The 18,592-nt window shown below is 41.2% G+C and overlaps 1 protein-coding gene across 5 annotated transcripts in view; it reads right to left on the bottom strand.

Annotated features, from left to right (window-relative positions):
- Positions 1-620: 620 nt before the first annotated feature.
- Positions 621-18,592, bottom strand: part of POC1B (POC1 centriolar protein B) — a 102,090-nt gene continuing 84,118 nt past the window's right edge. For all 5 annotated transcript variants that reach the window (XM_046011297.1, XM_046011296.1, XM_046011299.1 and 2 more), the window contains 2 exons: positions 6,406-6,627; positions 621-2,199 (listed from right to left, as the gene is read on the bottom strand). In XM_046011297.1, the coding sequence (XP_045867253.1) occupies positions 2,095-2,199; positions 6,406-6,627 (327 nt within the window). In that variant the 3' untranslated portion in view covers positions 621-2,094. The remainder of the gene's footprint in view (positions 2,200-6,405; positions 6,628-18,592) is intronic.

Here is an 18,592-nt window from a genome sequence, read left to right as displayed (position 1 = left end):
GAGCTGAGCGCCTGTCGGGAGAGTTGCCACTCGCAGAGACAAAGGAGGAGACCTAGGGGAGGAGCTGGCAGGTGGTGCGGAAGGGCGGAGCAGAGTTTGGTTTAGGACAGATTCAGAGCTGCCTACTCACCAAGTGGAGATGTTGATGAGGCAGCTGAATATGCAGGCTGGGAGGAGGAGAGGCTGGAAATCAGAGGAAAAGCAAAGAGAATCTGCAAATGCTTAAAAAAGGCGGGGGGATTATAAAATGACCCTCTTGAAAAAGTTTCAAGGCATTTTAATTTCTGTCACCACTGTTTTTAGATCTCTTATAAAGGTCTGTGATAACCTGCAAAAATGTGGCAACACCACATTGTAAGAAGTGGCTGTAGCTCCATCGTGGGTTTCTGGAGTGTGGGCCTTAGGCCGACAGGCAGCTAGGTCACCTGTGAGCTTCTTAGATATGCAGATGATGGGCCCCGACTGACCCTCATGATCCTACAAACTGGGTAGGGCCCAAGAAACCTGGACAAATGCTCCAGGAGACTGTTATGCACAATAAAAGGTGACTGAACTGAATAAGAAGTTTAGTATGTCAAGGTTTTAACCACTTTTCTAAAAAGAAAGGCACAACTTTTTTAAAGGTAAAATGTCTTTATTGTTTGAAGCTTAAGAAATGGTAAACAAAAATTGGTATAACATTTCATTTCTTAGTCTTTTGAACGAGGTTATAAAAATACAATGCCACTTAGTCTTTATAAACTTTTGAAAATGTCTAGAAGTTCACACTTGGTGTAATATAAAAAGGCACTTAAAACACACAACGAGGTGATTTTTTTAAAAAACCACCTTATAGATATGATTGAAATTGCTTGGGAAAAATTTATCAACACGGACTCCTACACAAATAGGACTTGACTTTTTCTTCTTTTTCAAAACATAGATAGCATTTTCCCCATGTTACCAACAGACAGCATAAATACAGACTGCCCTCTCCCACCTTTGTTCTTGATTGAGGTTAACAGAAAAGCAAGCAAAAATTCATTTTTCTTCAATTTAATCTCTAATTTTTTTTTAGATAAAACAAAATCCTTAATTTGTAACCAGATCACCCTGAGCATTTTTTGGAATGCCAGGCTCATTTTCATTTTGTTTTAAATCACAATTCACTAAAAAAAAACAATAGGAAGACAATGATGTGAATATTATACATACTTATTACCCAGCCACCAAAATCACCCTGAACAGCAACATTTCTGAAGCATGTGGACATACGCGTGTGTGTGCATTTGTAAATATCAGTGTTGCCTCATTCATACATCAGAGCCTACGGAAATCCCACTGGCGCCATCTTTGTAACCTGGGGTCACAGGTCTGGGCCCAACCCCAGTCATTCCGGGCACTCACCCACAGGGGCAAAGATGTGTGCTTCATGCATTTCTAGCTCTTCATTTTCTTTCAGGTTGGGCAAAGGATAAGCCGTGTACACCATAAATGAAAAACCCACAGCCCCATGTCACGTATGTAAGTGTGTTCTTGCTGTGGAAATTCTGTGCTTTGGGAATTTTATAAGATCATCATTTCAGCACATGGTTAAGGAAGAGTAAGTTTTCTGAGCTGACAGACCCATGAGCCAGACTGCTAGCTCATTCCCTGCATCCAGGATGCAGGAGAGGAAACTGCATTACTTCACCTCAAGCGTGTTGTTCATGAAGGGAACACATCCACTGCTTTAAGCAATCGCCTGAACGTGATCAGTTGAAATGATTTAACAGTGAAATTCGGAAATTTGGTTACTTTCCTGGCAGGATTTGGACTATAAACGACAACTGGCATTTACAATAATACGGGGGAAAATATTGAGCCGCTTGGATACTTATATTACTTTAGTACTACAATCATAAACGTTAATGATCTGAATTAGTCCTTGACATTGATTTGTGTGTTTAAATTGGTCATTAATTATGTCTTTTCTGCCTTTTGTTCTGTTGCTCGCCCTTCTAAGAAAGGCCATGATAGTGAGTACACGGTCGTGTTGCCAGAACCATCTTGCACTGCCTTCCTGAGCACAGGTACATGTGGACATTTATCAAGCCTCTGTTCATATTTTTCTAATTAACTTTTATGTTGGATAACATTGAAAAGCCTTTGCTGATTTTCAAGGCAGTCTTTCAGCTTATCCTCTGTCAAAGTCAGTCGCTGCTCCAAGATTGAAACAGTCTGCAAAAGGAGGACAAAATAATCAATGCCTGGTGACCCGATTGTGAGGACGATGACAGTCATCTCTACACAGGAGATCCTTTCAGCAACTGGAATGTCCACCCCTTTGCCAGGAAGGGGCTCATAAATTAGCCCCAGAACTTGTTCTGCTTCTGGGCCCTACCACTGGTAAAGTGCTATGAAGCAATTTGAGGAAAAGATGAAGAAGTGATGCCTTTGGTAAGAAGAGAGTAAAAGATGAGGCCTCTGTAGACCATTCTTGTCTGGTCTCCTAAAGCACCAAGGCCAGGGAAGGGGCCCCAGGTAGCCTGTGCACAGCCCCACATGCTACATGGCAGTATGGGGGGGGATGGGGGATGCCACGTGCCCAGCCCAGGGACTCTGTCACTCTGTCACAACCAATCCATGATGGACCCTGTCTATACCAGCTTGATCCCTAGTTTCCTTTGGGGCACCTGGGTGGCTCAGTGGGTTAAACTCAGGTCATGGTCTCAGGGTCCTGGGATAGAGCCCCGCATCGGGCTCTCTGCTCAGCAGGGAACCTGCTTCCTCCTCTCTCTCTGCCTGCCTCTCTGCCTACTTGTGATCTCTGTCTGTCAAATAAATAAATAAAATCTTTAAAAATAAATAAATAAATTGTTATAATGACCGGCATCAGTTCTCACACTTTGAAAATGATGACAGCACCTCCCAGGGTTGTTAGGAAAACTGAACGAAGTAATGCACATAAAATGCTTACGCGAGTGCCTGGCGCATAGGGCTTGAGGAACCTTAGCTCTTTTGCCTCCTGTGGCTAATAAATGAGTATATGACTATACACACACACACACACACACACACACACACACACACACGGCTACTTTTAAATTCCACAAATCTAATTTGATATTGACTACTTCATCTTTGACCTTTTAGATTTCTTTTAAATGTTTTATTATAAAATAAAGTGAATTCAGGAAGCTGCACAAAACACATGTCTCTGAATGAATCCTCATGAGAAAAATACCCTGATGACTAGCACCCAGATCAAGAACTAGAACTCGGGGGTGCCTGGGTGGCTCAGTCAGTTGAGCGTCTGCCTTCAGCTCAGGTCATGATCCCAGGGACCTTGGATCGAGCCCTGCATTGGGCTCCCTGCTCAGCGGGAAGCCTGCTCCTCCCCTTCTCTTTCTGCTTGTGGGCACTCTCTCTGACAAATAAATAAATAAAATCTTAAAAAAAAAGAACGAGAACTCTGTCAGCCACCCAAGTTCTTTCCATGGGCCTCTCAGAATCCCCACTCCTGCCCCACCCCTACAACCGCCACCATCCTGACCATTATAGTAACTGCTTTCTTACATTCTTTACAGTTTTATCTTTCAAATGTATATTCCTAGACACTATAATTTTGTTTTACCCATTTTCAAAGTTTGAGATGTCATTTAAAGTTCCTTTTAATTAACAGTGCTCATCCTCTCCCCTCACTTTTTTTTTTTTTTTTTTACACACTTTGTTGGGGCGCCTGGGTGGCTCAGTGGGTTAAGGCCTCTGCCTTCAGCTCGGGTCATGATCCCGGAGTCCTGGGACTGACCCTGCATCAGGCTCTCTGCTTAGCAGGGAGCCTGCTTCCTCCTCTCTCTCTGCCTGCCTCTCTGCCTACTCTCTTTCTGTCAAATAAATAAAATCTTAAAAAAATAAAATAAAATAAAACACTTTGTTGACAAACTCAGGCCCCTGAGAACAGAGTTTTGTTTGCAGAGCTTCCACTAGTCTGAATTTTCAGGTCAGCGTGCTAAGGGCACAGGTCAGTCTGTTCTGTTCTCTGTATTTTCTACAATTTGGCAGCTGGATTCAAAGGCTTGATTAGACTCAGATTAGATCTGTAAGACTATGGATCTAACAAGACCAAAAGTTAAGGCTATCGGTAAACATCTATTTCATCAGAATGCATGTAATAAGGTTTGATCATTTCTTTTCTCATAATGTTGGACCTGCTCAATGCCTACAACTATTCATTCTTGTGGACTATAAATGATGATATTCTAATTCCATCATTTAGAAAATTATTAGCTGGGATAATTTATAAATAAGAGATGCTTTCCTCATCTACTACTTGGTTATCCAGTGGTAGAGTTCATATAGGAAAGGCAAGATAAATACTTGATTATTTGTCAGCAATTGTCAAGAAAATGAACTGATTCCCTATCATCCTCTGAAGATAAATAATTTTTAAGATATCATTATTTAATAGCTATTGCTTTCATATTTCCTATATAGACTATGGCTAATTAAAAATGATGCTAATAATATTTTCTATCCTTTCTTGAGTACCTATAGGGGGCAAGCATTTTGCCATATACTTTGCATACATTATCACAATCCCACATGCTAACGCTTTTGAGGTGTATAATAGCAACATCTTTAACACTGGCTAATTCCATTTATCTACCACATAAAATATAATTTTCTTTTACTTGATTTCTGATTATAGTCAGTGCAGGTAAGTTACAAGCACCGTGAGTGAGTTAGGAGATGCTCAGTCATCTGTAATGAAAGTGAATCAGAACATGTTTGTTTTACTTGCTACTGCCTTGCTACTGTTTCTATTTTGCAAGTGTGTTGTGCTTGCTTTAACGTCTTTAATTATAAAAGAAAGCCAGCCTTTCAAAACTAAAAATCATGGAGACATTCAATAAATCTTAAAAGATCCATTCAACCCTGAATCAGGTGAAAAGAAGGATGGAAAGACTCACTTGTGAGGGGCTCTGAGAAGGCCCTGACACCGGATATGACAGTGCAGGTGAAGTCACGGCAATACGGGAAATAAGCCAACCAAAGCTAACTTTTTGGCATGAGGCCGAAAGGGAAGATGTCTTTAAAGGGAAGAAATGTCTGATAAATACAGAGAAGGTCACCTCCAATTCAATACTGCAAAGTGAAAGTTAGTGATTTTAATATGATTTTCACCGAACAAATCTTGTGATGACTCCAAGTGCTCACATGGCCCTTCCCCACAATCTGTCAGGACCCCAAATCCACATGCACGGCCCTTTGTCCTAAAGGCCCTGAGATGTCATCTAGAGGCTTTTAGTATTCATTTAATGACTGCCCCTAAACCCTGGCTGTGAAACAGTATCATACGGGGTACCTAAAAGGACAAATGTCAGGGCCTTGCCCCAGGCCAATGGCAATGCGCTGTCTGGAGAAGAGAACTGGCCATCCTGATCTGTAGCTTTATAACCGCCCTGGTGATGATAATGCACAGCCAGTGTTGAGAACAGAATGAGAGGGTTTCTATGCAGGAGCTATTTGAACTTGAAATATGTATTCTGGGAAAGGAACTGACATCTCTCTAGCTCACATGATAGCCTCTCTTTCAGTATAACCTGTAGCAAGGTCTGCTCTGACAGATATGGGCAACCTCATTCTAGAGATACAGGAACAATAAGACGTCTTCAAAGGAAACACTGAATCAGCAGAGCTGGAGGGGAAACCATTGAGGTAACCATTTCAACACGCCCTTCCCTTACATGACACCTGTATCTTCTGTCCAAGAGTTGGAAGACCTTTGATATATAAAGATCCATAGTATACCTTCTTTGCAAATGTAAAAAGGCATCAAGGACGAGGTAATGTTCTAAAACAGGTATGCAAAAACCATCACCTCCAGAAGAACACAGCATCAACATAATAAGCTCTGGGATGAGGAAAGTTATATCTTGGATAATAAGAATATCTTCAGGTGAAAAACTATAAACATTGCCAAAATTTCATTCTAACCAGAAATTGTTAACCGTTTTTCTTATGGCCCTGGATATTTCTTTGATAATGCACTAATCTGAGCACAATACATCAAAAATCTTCAGGTAAAACCTTACCAAGCAGAATCATATTACATTTATAGCATGGAGCATCACTGCTGTTCTTCCTAGTCTCCACTGTTCCTTCTGGCCTCCAGACGGCAGAGAGAGCACAAGGGCAGCTGTGTGTGCACACGCGTGTGCATGTGTGCGTGTAAATGCACACATGCATGTGCACACACGGACTCTGATCTACCTCCACAAGACCTTACCAGAGCAGCTCAGCAGAGCGTGCCTTGCTGTACTGATTGCCACCCCGAGCTTACCTTTCTAAGAACTTTCCCCCTGGCTCTGCTAGTTCTGCAGGCTACTGTAACCCGGGCTGTTTTGTATAACCTACCCCTCAGGACAAAACATGCTGGCCTACCTGGGTCAGAACATTGAGTTGTTCCATAATATGCTCTAAAGCGTCAGTCAGAGCGAGTGGTATGCTTCTTTGGCTCTCAGAAGGGAGGTCACTCATGTCTTCTGTTTTCTTTTTCAAGGATGTTGGTGAACATTCCGATGACAATAAAGAAGGATTCAAGAAATATCCGCTGATCTCTTCACTCTTGTCTGCTAAGGTTCTAACAGTGGTGGTATCTGTTGTCTTTGACATCACAGAAAAGATAGGAAGAGTTATATTTTCCAAACCTCAGCATGATAGATAGATTAGATAGATATAAAGTATTTAATAATCTTCCTTCTAAATACCCAGCTTACATTTAATTGTTTATCAACTACAGTATTATAAAAATTACAATTACAGAGAGAAAATAAAGCTAACAATGAATGGATAAAATTCCAATTTTCCTTGAGTTTTTACATGAAATACACTTTGTATGTACCTGTCTGCTAGAGCTAGATGAGGTGTTTTACCACTAAAAGGAGAGTTTAGATGCAGTCTAAATCTTTTTTCTTTTTTTTTTTTTTTTTAAGATTTCATTCATTTGACACAGAGAGACAGAGAGAGACCACAAGTAGGCAGAGCAGCAGGCAGAGAGAGAGAGGGAAGCAGGCTCCCTGCTGAGCAGAGAGCCCGATGCGGGGCTTGATTGCAGCACCCTGAGATCATGACCTGAGCTGAAACAGAGGCTTAATCCACTGAGCCACCAAGGTGCCCCAATGCAGTCTAGTTCTTTTTTTTTTTTTTTAAAGATTTTATTTATTTATTTGACAGACCGAAATTACAAGTAGGCAGAGAGGCAGGCAGAGAGAGAGAGGGGGAAGCAGGCTCCCCGCTGAGCAGAGAGCCCGATGCAGGGCTCGATACCAGGACCCTGGGATCATGACCTGAGCCGAAGGCAGAGGCCTTAACCCACTGAGCCACCCAGGCGCCCCTGCAGTCTAGTTCTTAATTAAAAACAAATACCACATCAAGATGACCATTATTTTTTTAAAAATGGAAAACGACAAGTGTGAGTGAGGATGTGGAGGAACTGGAACCCTCGGGCATTGCTGGGGGAGCAGCAAACAGTGCGGCTGCTGTAGGAAACAGTTTGGCTGTTCCATAAAAAGTTAAACCAGATTTACCATATGACACAGCAATTCCAATCCTAGGTATGTTTCCAAAAGAATTGAGAGCGGGCACTTGAACAGACACTTGTACACCATTGTTCACAGCAGCTTTACTCACAAAAGTCAAAAGGTGGAAACACAAATATCTATCAACAGGTAAGTGTAGAAACAAAATGTGGTATGTACATACAACAGAGATTGTTCAGCCTCAAAAATGACTGGAATGCTGATAAATGCTACAGCATGATGAACCCTGAAAATATTATGCTAAGGGAAATAAGTCAGACACAAAGGAAAATAGTGCACAAGTCTACTAATGTGAGATATGCAGAGCAGGCAAATTCATAGACACAGAAACGGCAGAGGCCACGATGGGCTGGAAGGAGGGGGAGGGTGGAGTTTTTGTTTGATGGGTACAGGGCTTCCATTTGCAATGGTGAAAAAGTTCTCAAAATAGATAGTGGTGATGATTACACAACACTGTGAATACTTACTGTCTGTAAACTGTATACTTAAAAGTGATTAAAATGGTAAATTTTATGTTGTGTATATTTTATCACAATAAAAAGCCAAAAAGCCCTCCAAACATATGGTCATGAGCAATCTGAAAATAAAATTTAAAAAACAACTCTATTTACAACAGATCCAAAAAGAATGAAATACTTAGGATAAATTTAACAAAAGCGCAAGGCTTGTTTATTGAAAACTACAAACATCACTAGAAGAAATTAAAGATCTAAATAAATGTAAAGGCATCCAAAGCCATGTTTGTGGATCAGAACAGTTAATACTGTTAAGATGGCATATTCCCCAAATTGATATGTACAGATTCAATAATATTCCTATCAAAATCCTAGCTGCCATGTTTGCAGAAGTTGACAAACTGATCTTAAAATCCATAAGGGAATGCAAGGGACCCAGAATAGCCAAAACAATACTGAAGAATAACCTTAGAGGACTCACACACTTCCCAATTTCAAAATTTAGTACAAAACTATAGCAGTCGAGACGGTATGTCAATGGGTATAAAGACAAACATATAGATCCATGGAACAGAACTGAGAATCCAGAAATAAGCACTTTCACTTATGATCAATTGATTTTTGACAAGACTGCCAAGACAATTTAATGGGGAAAGAATAGTGTTTTCCACAAACGGTGCTGGAAAAACTAGATGTCTAAATTCACAAGTATGGATTTGGACCCTACCTCACACCATTACCTCAATATGGATCATAGGCTTAAATGTAAGAACGAAAACTATAAAACTCTTAGAAGAAAACATGCAAGTAAATTCTCCTGGCCTTGGATTAGACATAGGATTCTTAGATACAACACCAAAAGTACAAATGACTGACTAAATGAACAAATGAATAAATAAATTGGACTTTATAAAAATTAAAAACTTTTGTGCTTCAAAAGATACATCAAGAAACTGAAAAAAAAAAAACCCATAGAATGGGAGAAAGCATCTGCAATTCATATATTTGATAAGAGATTTTTTGAAGAACATATAAAGAACATGTAACTCCTACAACTCAAATATAAAAAGAAAAATACCTCAAAAATGGTCAAAAGGTCTGAATGGATATTTCCCCAAAGATACACAAATGACCAATAAACTCATGAAAACATGCTCAACATCATTAGTCATCAGGGAAGTGCAAATCAAAGCCATAATGAGATACCACTTCATACCCATTGGGATGACTAAAACAAAAAAGAATATAACAAATGTTGGTAAAGATAAAAGAAATTGGAACCCTCATATATTTGCTAGTGAGACTGAATAATGGTGTAGACACTTTGGAAAACAGTTAAACATAGAAATTACCAAAAGACCTAACAATTATACTCCTTGGTATATACCAAAGAAAAATGAAAACATACATCCACATGAAACTTGTACATGAATGTCATGGAAGGATTATTCATGATAGCTGAGAAAATGGAAACATTCCATATGCATCCAAATGCTGTAGTAATGAATGTATTAACTAAATGTGGTATATCTATATAATGAGTATTATTTACTCACAAAAGGGATGGAGTACTAATACATGCTACCATGTGGATAAGTCTTGAAAACATTAGGCTAAATTAAAGAAGCTATATATAAAGATCACACATTGTATGATTCATATGTTCATGAAATGGTCATAATAGATAAATATATGAAGACAGACTATGATTAGTGGTTGCCAGGAGCTAGGAGGAGAGAAGAAATGGGAGAGACTGGTAATGCTATGATGGTGATGAAAATGTTCTAAAATTCTGGGGCACCTGGCTGGTTCGGTTGGTGGAACATGCAACTCTTGATCTCAGGGTCATGAGTTTAAGCCTCATGTTGGGCACAGACAGAAAGAAAAGAAAGAGGAGAGTAGAGGAAGAGAGGAAGAGAGAGAGAGAGGAAGGAAGGAAGGAAGGAAGGAAGGATGGAAGGAAAGGAGGGAGGGAGAAAGGGGGAAGGGAGAAAGGGAGTTAGTTCTAAAATTCTTTTTAGGGGGTGTCTGGGTGGCTCAGTGGGTTAAAACCTCTGCCTTTCACTCAGGTCATGGTCCCAGGGTCCTGGGATCGAGTCCACATCGGGCTCTCTGCTCAGCAGGGAGCCTGCTTCCTCCTCTCTCTCTCTTCCTGCCTCTCTGCCTACTTGTAATCTCTACCTGTCAAATAAATAAAATAAAATAAAATAAAATTCTTTTTGGAATGGTGAAATATTTAAAACTTAGACAGTGGTAATGGTTACACAACTTCGTGAATATACCAAAACCATTGAATCATATACTTTAAAAGGGTGAATTTTATAGTATGTGAATTTTATCTTATTAAAACTATTATGAAAACAAGCAAAAATATAAATATACACATTACAGAGGGTTTTTAAAAGATTTTAATCAGTTTTACATTTTCAGCTCTCATATGAGAGTTCCTGAGTGAGGTTTCCTCAAACATGGGAAGTATACTTCTAATGATGATGATGATGATTGTGATGACCATTAGCATACAGAGCTTACTATGTACTTGGCACTGTTTCAAGTACTTTACCTCTATTAATTGATTTAATCCTCACATTAATCCCATAAGGTAGGTTCTACTAGTATTCCCATTTTACAAACGAGGAAACAGATACAGGGAGATTGAATAGCCTGTCCCAGGCTATACACATAGGAAAGATGTATGAACCATAACCAATCATACATCTCAGAGATGCTGAAATATTCTAGGTGCTGTAACTTTGGGATCAAAGCCACTTTCTCCATGAGGCTCCCAGCCAGTTTTTAGGAAGATGAAAACTTTCAAGTTTCCCTCTATCATAAATTCGCCATTTGTTGAAAATAATAAAAACAAACTCAAACTCCACCATTTGCAATTCAAATTTATTTTATTTTTAAAGATTTTATTTATTTGAAAGAGAGAGAATGAGAGAGAGAGCGCACGGGGTGGGTGGGTCACAGGGAGAAGTAGAAACCCCACTCAGCAGGAAGCCCAAAGTGGGACTGGATTCCGGGACTCCAGGATCATTACCTGAGCCAAACCAACTGAGCCACCCAGATGTCTTCAAGTTTATTTTAAAAGGATGTATAAAACACACCTTCATACTCCTACCTAGCTAAGTGTGTCTGTTCACGGTCTCTCTGTTTGTTTCCTCAGCACATGGTCCCAGGGCCTCGCTCTGTGTTAGGCACCCTTCTAAGCAGTGAGGACCCAGCAGTGGGCAGCACAACCCAAGACCTTGCTCTCCTGAAGCTTTCGTCCTGGACCCTTCAGTCATTTGGTAACTTATCTTTTCTACTTTTCCCCCTCAGAAATTTATGAGCTTACATTTTCGTTTTATTATCTAGCAGGCTATATTTATCTTCAAAAACCATCCTGGTCACTGAGGAGTTTTGCTCTGTAGCCCTCCTGATCCTCCCTCTTTGTGACAGGCCTGACAATGTTAGAGGGTGAACCTAAAATACCTGAGTGGTTTCATTTCAGGAGATGAAGGGGATGAAGCCCTCATCAATATCCATACCCCAAACAATCCCATCACTAACCCAGTGAATTATTCACACCATGTGAGGGAGAAAAGCTAAAACTGTCTTGAAATGTCCAGAAGTGAAATTCCTAGCAATCACAGATCATGAAAGGACACGATAACATAAAGGATTTTTAATGCTCCTCACGAGCCACGCCCAGAAGAAACTCTGACCCACATCTTCACGCTCTGAGCTTGGGGAACTAGGAAAGCAGGACACGGCATTTCTCTACCATCCCAGATAGTGGCTGGGGACAAAGACGGAAATGAAAGCTGAGTAAAGATGCGTAGGAGATACATGCAGGGTTCGGCCGTGAGCCCTGCCTCACAATCACACTCTGCATTCCGGATCCTGGCCAGTCACCTCCCTGATGAGGGGCAACATGTGGATGGCCGTGTACAACCATCCTCATCCCAAAACAAATAATTCCTGCTCAGAGGACAGACTCTTTTTTTTCCTCCTTTTTAAGATTGTTTCTGTTGTGCCTGAAAAGCCTTCTCTGCCCTTCCAGCACTGCTGAATCCTTCTGGATCTCTAAATGCTGGCTTCATTGTCACTACAGAAAGTCGTCCTGAACACCTTACTGAAATCAGGCTTTCCATTCTCCAACATGGCCTCCTCCGTACGTTCTCCTCCACAACCGCTCAGAGCTGGTGTTGCTGTATTTGTTCCTCCCGTCTGTCTCCCTCACTAGACTGTGCTGTGCTTGCTCCCTTTTCACTGTACCCCTGGGCTGAGCAGGAACTTGAATATTTTTGAGTGATACGTTAACCACCTGTATACAGATTTTATTGCTGTTCTCACAGATAGAAACCAAATGCTCCATATAACCAAGACAGTCTTTTACACGGGGCATGACACACCTCCGGGTGTACACGCAAGTATGACGAGGGGTGTTGCAGCAACCATTCCGGCCACCCATGGGAAAAGGCCTCAGGCTAATTAAGCAACCATCTTTGAACTCGGGGGTTTTGCAGTCAGGGTGGTTAGTGAAGAAAGGGTAATAGGAAATAGACAAAGGAAAGATTTAAGTCCCTCAGTCTAAGCCGTCAAAGATCTCAATACAGCCTTAATAATGGTCTTCTTGTTTGGGACCAGCAACAAATAAATTACTTTCATATGACATGTGGAGGTGAATGAAAAACAGTCAAGGGAATGGTCAGGAAGTGCGAGGTCTCCATCCCACATCCCACAGTGTTAGCCAACTGACGTATCTCTCTTTCTGTCTCTCAGAGGTACTGGAACCTCGAAATGAGCAGATTCTTTCCCACCAACCAACTGACTTTGCATCCTGCTTGTACAGGAAAAGGGAAGGATGCATGGCTCAGGGAAGTTTCAAAGCACTCATTCATGAAATTTTTTAAGCAGCTGAGAAGGGAAAAAATAGGTTGAAGATTCTGGGCTATCAGAAGTCCAGCAGATGAGGCTGCCGTCCCCGCTGCTCCCAACGCACCCTGGCCCTCTCCAAGCGGCTTCTATTCTTTTTCTGGGTAAATGCTTACTGAGCGCCGACATCACAGCAAGCACTGACTGATGTTCAACGGGAGTTTGGTGCAAGGCCTGCTCTCGAGGATTCTGTTGTGGGGAGAGAATTAAAACAGAGCGAGGCCTAGAACCCCCGCGGGGCCGGGCGCATCACTGGCGGGCACAATGGAAAAGAAACAGGAACACACCTGTGACTGGAAGGCTGCCAAAAAGAGGACCCTTTGGTGCTCCATGAAAGAAAGAAACCACACTCTGTTCCCTTAGTTCCTACTTTTTTTTTTTTTTTAAATATTCTATTCATTCATTTGACACAGAGAGAGGTCACAACTAGGCAAAGAGGCAGGCAGAGAGAGAGGAGGAAGCAGGCTCCCCGCGGAGCAGAGAGCCCGATGCGGGGCTCTATGCGGGGCTCGATCCCAGGACCCCGAGACCATGACCTGAGCCGAAGGCAGAGGCCTAAACCACTGAGCCACCCAGGCGCCCCAGTTCCTGCTTTTACTGCCAACGCTTGAAGTACAGTGAGGTAAGAATAATTCATTCCTTGACTGAGTCTACAAACGGAGGCCTCCTGTGCTGGGCTTTAAATAAAGCTACAGGAAACAGCAAGAGGGATGTGGTACCTCCCCTCATGGAGCTTACAGTTCTCTGAGAGACCACTTGATCCAGAAGGATGGCAGAAAAATCTCCACCCCTAAGTTTCCTTGGATGGGCCCATGGTGGCCATGTCAAAGATGGGAAATGCAGAATATGCAGAAAATGCACCAAATGCAGAATAAATCTGAGTGGCTGAGAAAATTCTCCCTTTAAGCATACAAAACAAAATAAGAGATTCAGAGTTGATGACTGCCAACAACTTTGATAGTCCTGAGAGCTATGTCTGACATTCGGGATAACAGACTCTTTTTTTTTTCCCTGAAGATTTTATTTATTTATTTGACAGAGAAAGAACACAGCAGGGGTGGTGGCAGAGGGAGAAACAGGCTCTCCACTGAGCAGGGAACCTGACATGGGGCTTGACGCCAAGACCGTGGGATCATGACCTGAACTGAAGGCAGACACTTAACTGACTGAGCCACCCAGGTGCCCCAGGAGAACTGACTCTTAAAAGATTGTTTAGACACCATGGAAAAATTAATGCCTGATTTTTCATTCGTCACTTACATTAGAGAATGAATATTTTAGATTTTTTTGGTAATGATTTTGCCTATTCATTTGCCAGAGAGAGAGCAAGTGAGTACATGAACGGGGCACAGGGAGAGGGAGAAGTAGACTCCCTGCTGAGTGGAGAGCCTGACACAGGGGTTGATCCTAGGACCCCGAGATCACAACCTGAGCAAAGGCAGACGCCGAACTGACTGAGCGACCCAGGAGTCCTGAGAATGAATTTTTAAAGTACATTAATAGAAAGTGAAAATTGTGGCATTTGCAAGCAAATTTTCATCAGGAAATGAACCATTCAACGCTGTAATCAAGGTCCACATTTAAACTATTACTATTTATATAATTAACAACGGAACATTCACGATACTGTGCTGCCCTTTCCACACAGAAGTTCAGGCATTATATTTATTCCTTCCTCCTCTCCTCTTCTTCCCTCCTCCCTGCCCTTGCCCACTCCCCGTCCGGACGAGCCAGCCAGAACTAGTCACCGGGGCCTCTTCCCTCACCATCTCGCTGTCATTTCCTGTTGTATTTGTGTTTACATGTCTATATTCCCAACTAGTTTGTGAGAGAGTCTCTTGAGGGCAGGAGCCACCACTTTCCCATCTTTTTTCCTCAGGGTTCTGGCACAGTCCATAAGACGCTGGCAGGGCTCCCCACTTATTGAGCTGAAATCATGGGTTCTAATTCACTGAATTCACTGTCCCGTATCAGGCGAGCCACTAATGAAATAGCATTATTAATAATTCGATAGTTTGAGAGACAGGTAAAAACCCAAAGTTAAGCCTATTAAAATTTATTTAAATTTTAAATAAATTTAAATAAATTTAAATCTCTATTAAAAATTACTGTCTGATGTGCCTCCTGTGAGGGAGCAGTGGAAGCATGTAGCACGCCACTGCAAATCTGCAAATCACTTCTTGATTTTTCCTCACCATTCCCCCTACAGCGTATCTGATGGTTTCTGATGGCCTGGCGTAAAGACTCCGCAAAGTAGGCATTTCACATGTAAAGGTAATCAATGACTTGCACTTCAGATATATCTTTAATAAATGGGTTAAAATAAGTCAGTTTGGGCTTAGAACTACTATTTTTAGTCTTGGTTGAATTCTGTGAGTGGAGAACAAAACAGACAAATGTCAGAAAAGCCTTTCTAAGGGTGGTTTTGACTCCTCCAGCTAAAGTGAGTTTCCTATCATTGAAATTTCTAAAATAGAGATGGGATGGTCATTTGTTGGTGATAGTCTGAAAAATATACAAACATCAGGTCAGGAAATTCAAATGAATGCCCTTCAAAACTCTTTCCATTCCGGATATTCTGAGATTTTTAAATTACTACACACACACACATGAAATGCCTCCTTGAAATAGACTAGGATAACAAAGAATATCTTTTGCCTGGATAAAAATAAAGGTAAATATTATTTTTCAAATAAAGAATGGGTCATTTATTTTCAATAGCATTTAGAGTATGAATTCGGAACTTAATAATCTCTATATGGGATCTAAAATAATGAAGACATAAATCCCATTCAAATGACATTTTAACATCTACATGCCAAAAAAATTCTAAACAGCAGAGATACAAAACTGTGTTAGTTTCCTACTGCTGCTACAACAAATTACAAGTTTGTTGCTTAAAACAACACAAGTATATGAGGTCAGAAGTCCAAGATAGGTTTTACACAGCTAAAACCGACAAGCCAGCAGAGCTGTGTTCCTATCTTTTCTGGCTTCTAGAGGCCCCTGCGTTCCCTGGCTCATGACCTATCATTTCAATCTCTGCTCTCATTGTCATACTCCTTCTCTAATTCCTGTACCTCCCTCCTTCCCATACAGGGACCCTGGTGATTTATTGTGCTCACCCCAATAATCCGGAATAATTTCCCCAACACAAGATCCTTAACTTTATCACATTTGCAAAGTCCCTTTTGCCATGTAAAAAAACACATTCACATATTCTGGGAATGGGGACATGAACATCTTTAAAGGACCATTGGCTGCCTACTATAAGGAATGAATAAACAAGAGAGATCCTGTGGTCACAGGGTAAAACTCAAGTGGGTGAAATGGGAAAATAAATATACAGATATGTGATGTAATGACAAGGGTTATGAAGGAAAAATAAAGCAGGGTAACATGATATAGCTTCATTGATGATGTATTTTTTTTTTTTTTAAGATTTTATTTATTTACTTGACAGAGAGAGAGGGAACACAAGCAGAGGGAGCGGGAGAGGGAGAAGCAGACTCCCCACTGAGCAGGGAGCCTGATGTGGGGCTTGATCCCAGGACCCTGGGATCGTGACCTGAGCCGAAGGCAGATGCTTACCTACTGAGCCATCCAGGCACCCCTCAAAGATGTATTTTTTTAAACAGGAAAGGTGGAAAATAAATTTTAAGCATGTTAAGTTTGAGATACCTATTAGACTTCCAAAGGGAAAAGTCATGACTGTCACTAGAAGTACATAATTCTAGATTTCTGTGGAGAAGTTGTGGAGAGTTATCTGAATCAATCAATCTATCTATCTATCTATCCACCAGTTTTTGTAAAGGATACAAATGAACAGCCAGATGAAGAGATACACAAAGCAAGGTCTGGAAAAGTCCCAAATATAAGAACTTCTGTTGCCTTGAAGTTGGGGTCCTCAGCATGTAAATATTACAGCTATGGGTCTATGATCACTCAGGGGGTCAAACAAGGAAAGAGCTGCAATGACTTCAAAAGGCAGGAAGAGGAGGAGCAGGAAAGGTGACGAGGGGGCCATGAGGTGGGAAAGGTAGTGGCCCAGAAAACCAAGGGACAGAAGACTTTCAAGGAGGAGAAGGTGATCCAGGAGGAAGTGCTGTAGAAAGACTGATTTTAACGAAGCACTGGGACCTTGACATGAGTGGAATGGTGGGGACAAAAATTTAATTGGGAATTCAGAACAGTGGAAAATGAAGAAATGAAGATCGAATGTAGGCGACTCTTTTGGGGAGTTCTGCTTTAAAGGGGAGCAGAGCGATGAGACTGGAGCTGGACAGGGATGAGGGGTCAAATGAAGTTTTCCTTTTTAAAGATGGCAGATACATTATAAAATGTGTGCTGATGGAAAAGTTCTGGTAGAAAGAGAGCACCGATGTCATAGGACAGTGAGGTGATAATACTCAGTAAGTGGGTTGGCTAGGCAGCACTAAGCGCCCTAGAACTTTGTATAAATTTAAGGTGCAATCAGTCAGTTGCTTGGGTGTTGGTGTACAGTAGGCAAAGAAATAGATTTAACCAGGTTCAAATTTTTCAGGTGGGTACAACAGCGGTAGGAAGGTATAAGGGCATGGCTATCATAATGGACTACAGAACCTAAAGTAGAAGAGAGGGACACAGACAGAGGAGGTGGGCAGTGAAAAGGCACCAGGATTGGAGACCCTTCTGGGGTTGATGAAATATCAAAATCCGAGGACTGGAGGAAGTGGTGGCAAAAACTAGCAGGCTTTACACTGAGTTTACCATCAGCACAAAGGATTCAGACAGTCACTGAGTTCATCTGAGAATCCTGACAGAGAGACAGTATGGCTGTCTTTCCGAAGTGACTCACTGCTGCTCTATCTTTAGTTCTCTCCTTGAGGTCCGAATCCTGTGTTAACCAAGGAATGGATGAACCAATCAGGAAAAACAGAAAAAGGAGCTATACACTCACCCATGTGGGATTGTCAGAGGACCACACCAAAAGAGTCAGTCCCAATTTCTAAAATCATTAGGAAGAAAACTACAAGTCTTCTATTTCATATATATGCACAACGTACTGTGTATCCTTGTAAAAACATACCCACCTGCTCAAGTCTTAACTGATTTAAAAATATCTCTGGGATAAAATCAGAGAATGCCATGTGAAATTTGTGTCTCTCACACTACCCTGGCTGAGCTGAAAAAGACTTCTGTTTGTCCCTTGGGAGAAATCATACATCTTTTTCTCAAAGAAAGAGCCTTCAGGCTTTAGGGATAAGGTTTTACAGAGGGCTTTGATTTTTCTTCTTCAAACCAAATTGGAAATTTCGTTTTTGTCAGAAGACTTGGAAAAAACACTCTTATGCAGCTATCAACTATAACATCTGAATGCTTAATTCAGTCCCCTTGAAAAAGGCAGCTGCCACAACAAATCGACTGTCTTTGTCTTTCATCTTTATTCTCATCTCTAGAGAAGCTTATTAATTTTGAAGCCATGAACATGCAGAATACAAGTAGGACAAATAAAATCTGTACAAAAATTTCCTTCTGTTTCATTTCTTACGCGATCAGGCAAAACCAAACCATGGTGCTTCACTCATGTTCAAAAAAAGGTGCATGCATGCGTATATCTAAATTTTGAGGCAAATAATAGCTTATATTACACAATGATATATTTCTTGAAGA

This window comes from Meles meles, chromosome 7 (genome assembly GCF_922984935.1).
Source record: "Meles meles chromosome 7, mMelMel3.1 paternal haplotype, whole genome shotgun sequence".
Taxonomy (NCBI): Eukaryota; Metazoa; Chordata; class Mammalia; order Carnivora; family Mustelidae; genus Meles; species Meles meles.
Note: the sequence above shows the minus strand (reverse complement) of the source record. Positions and strands in the feature narration are given on the sequence as shown.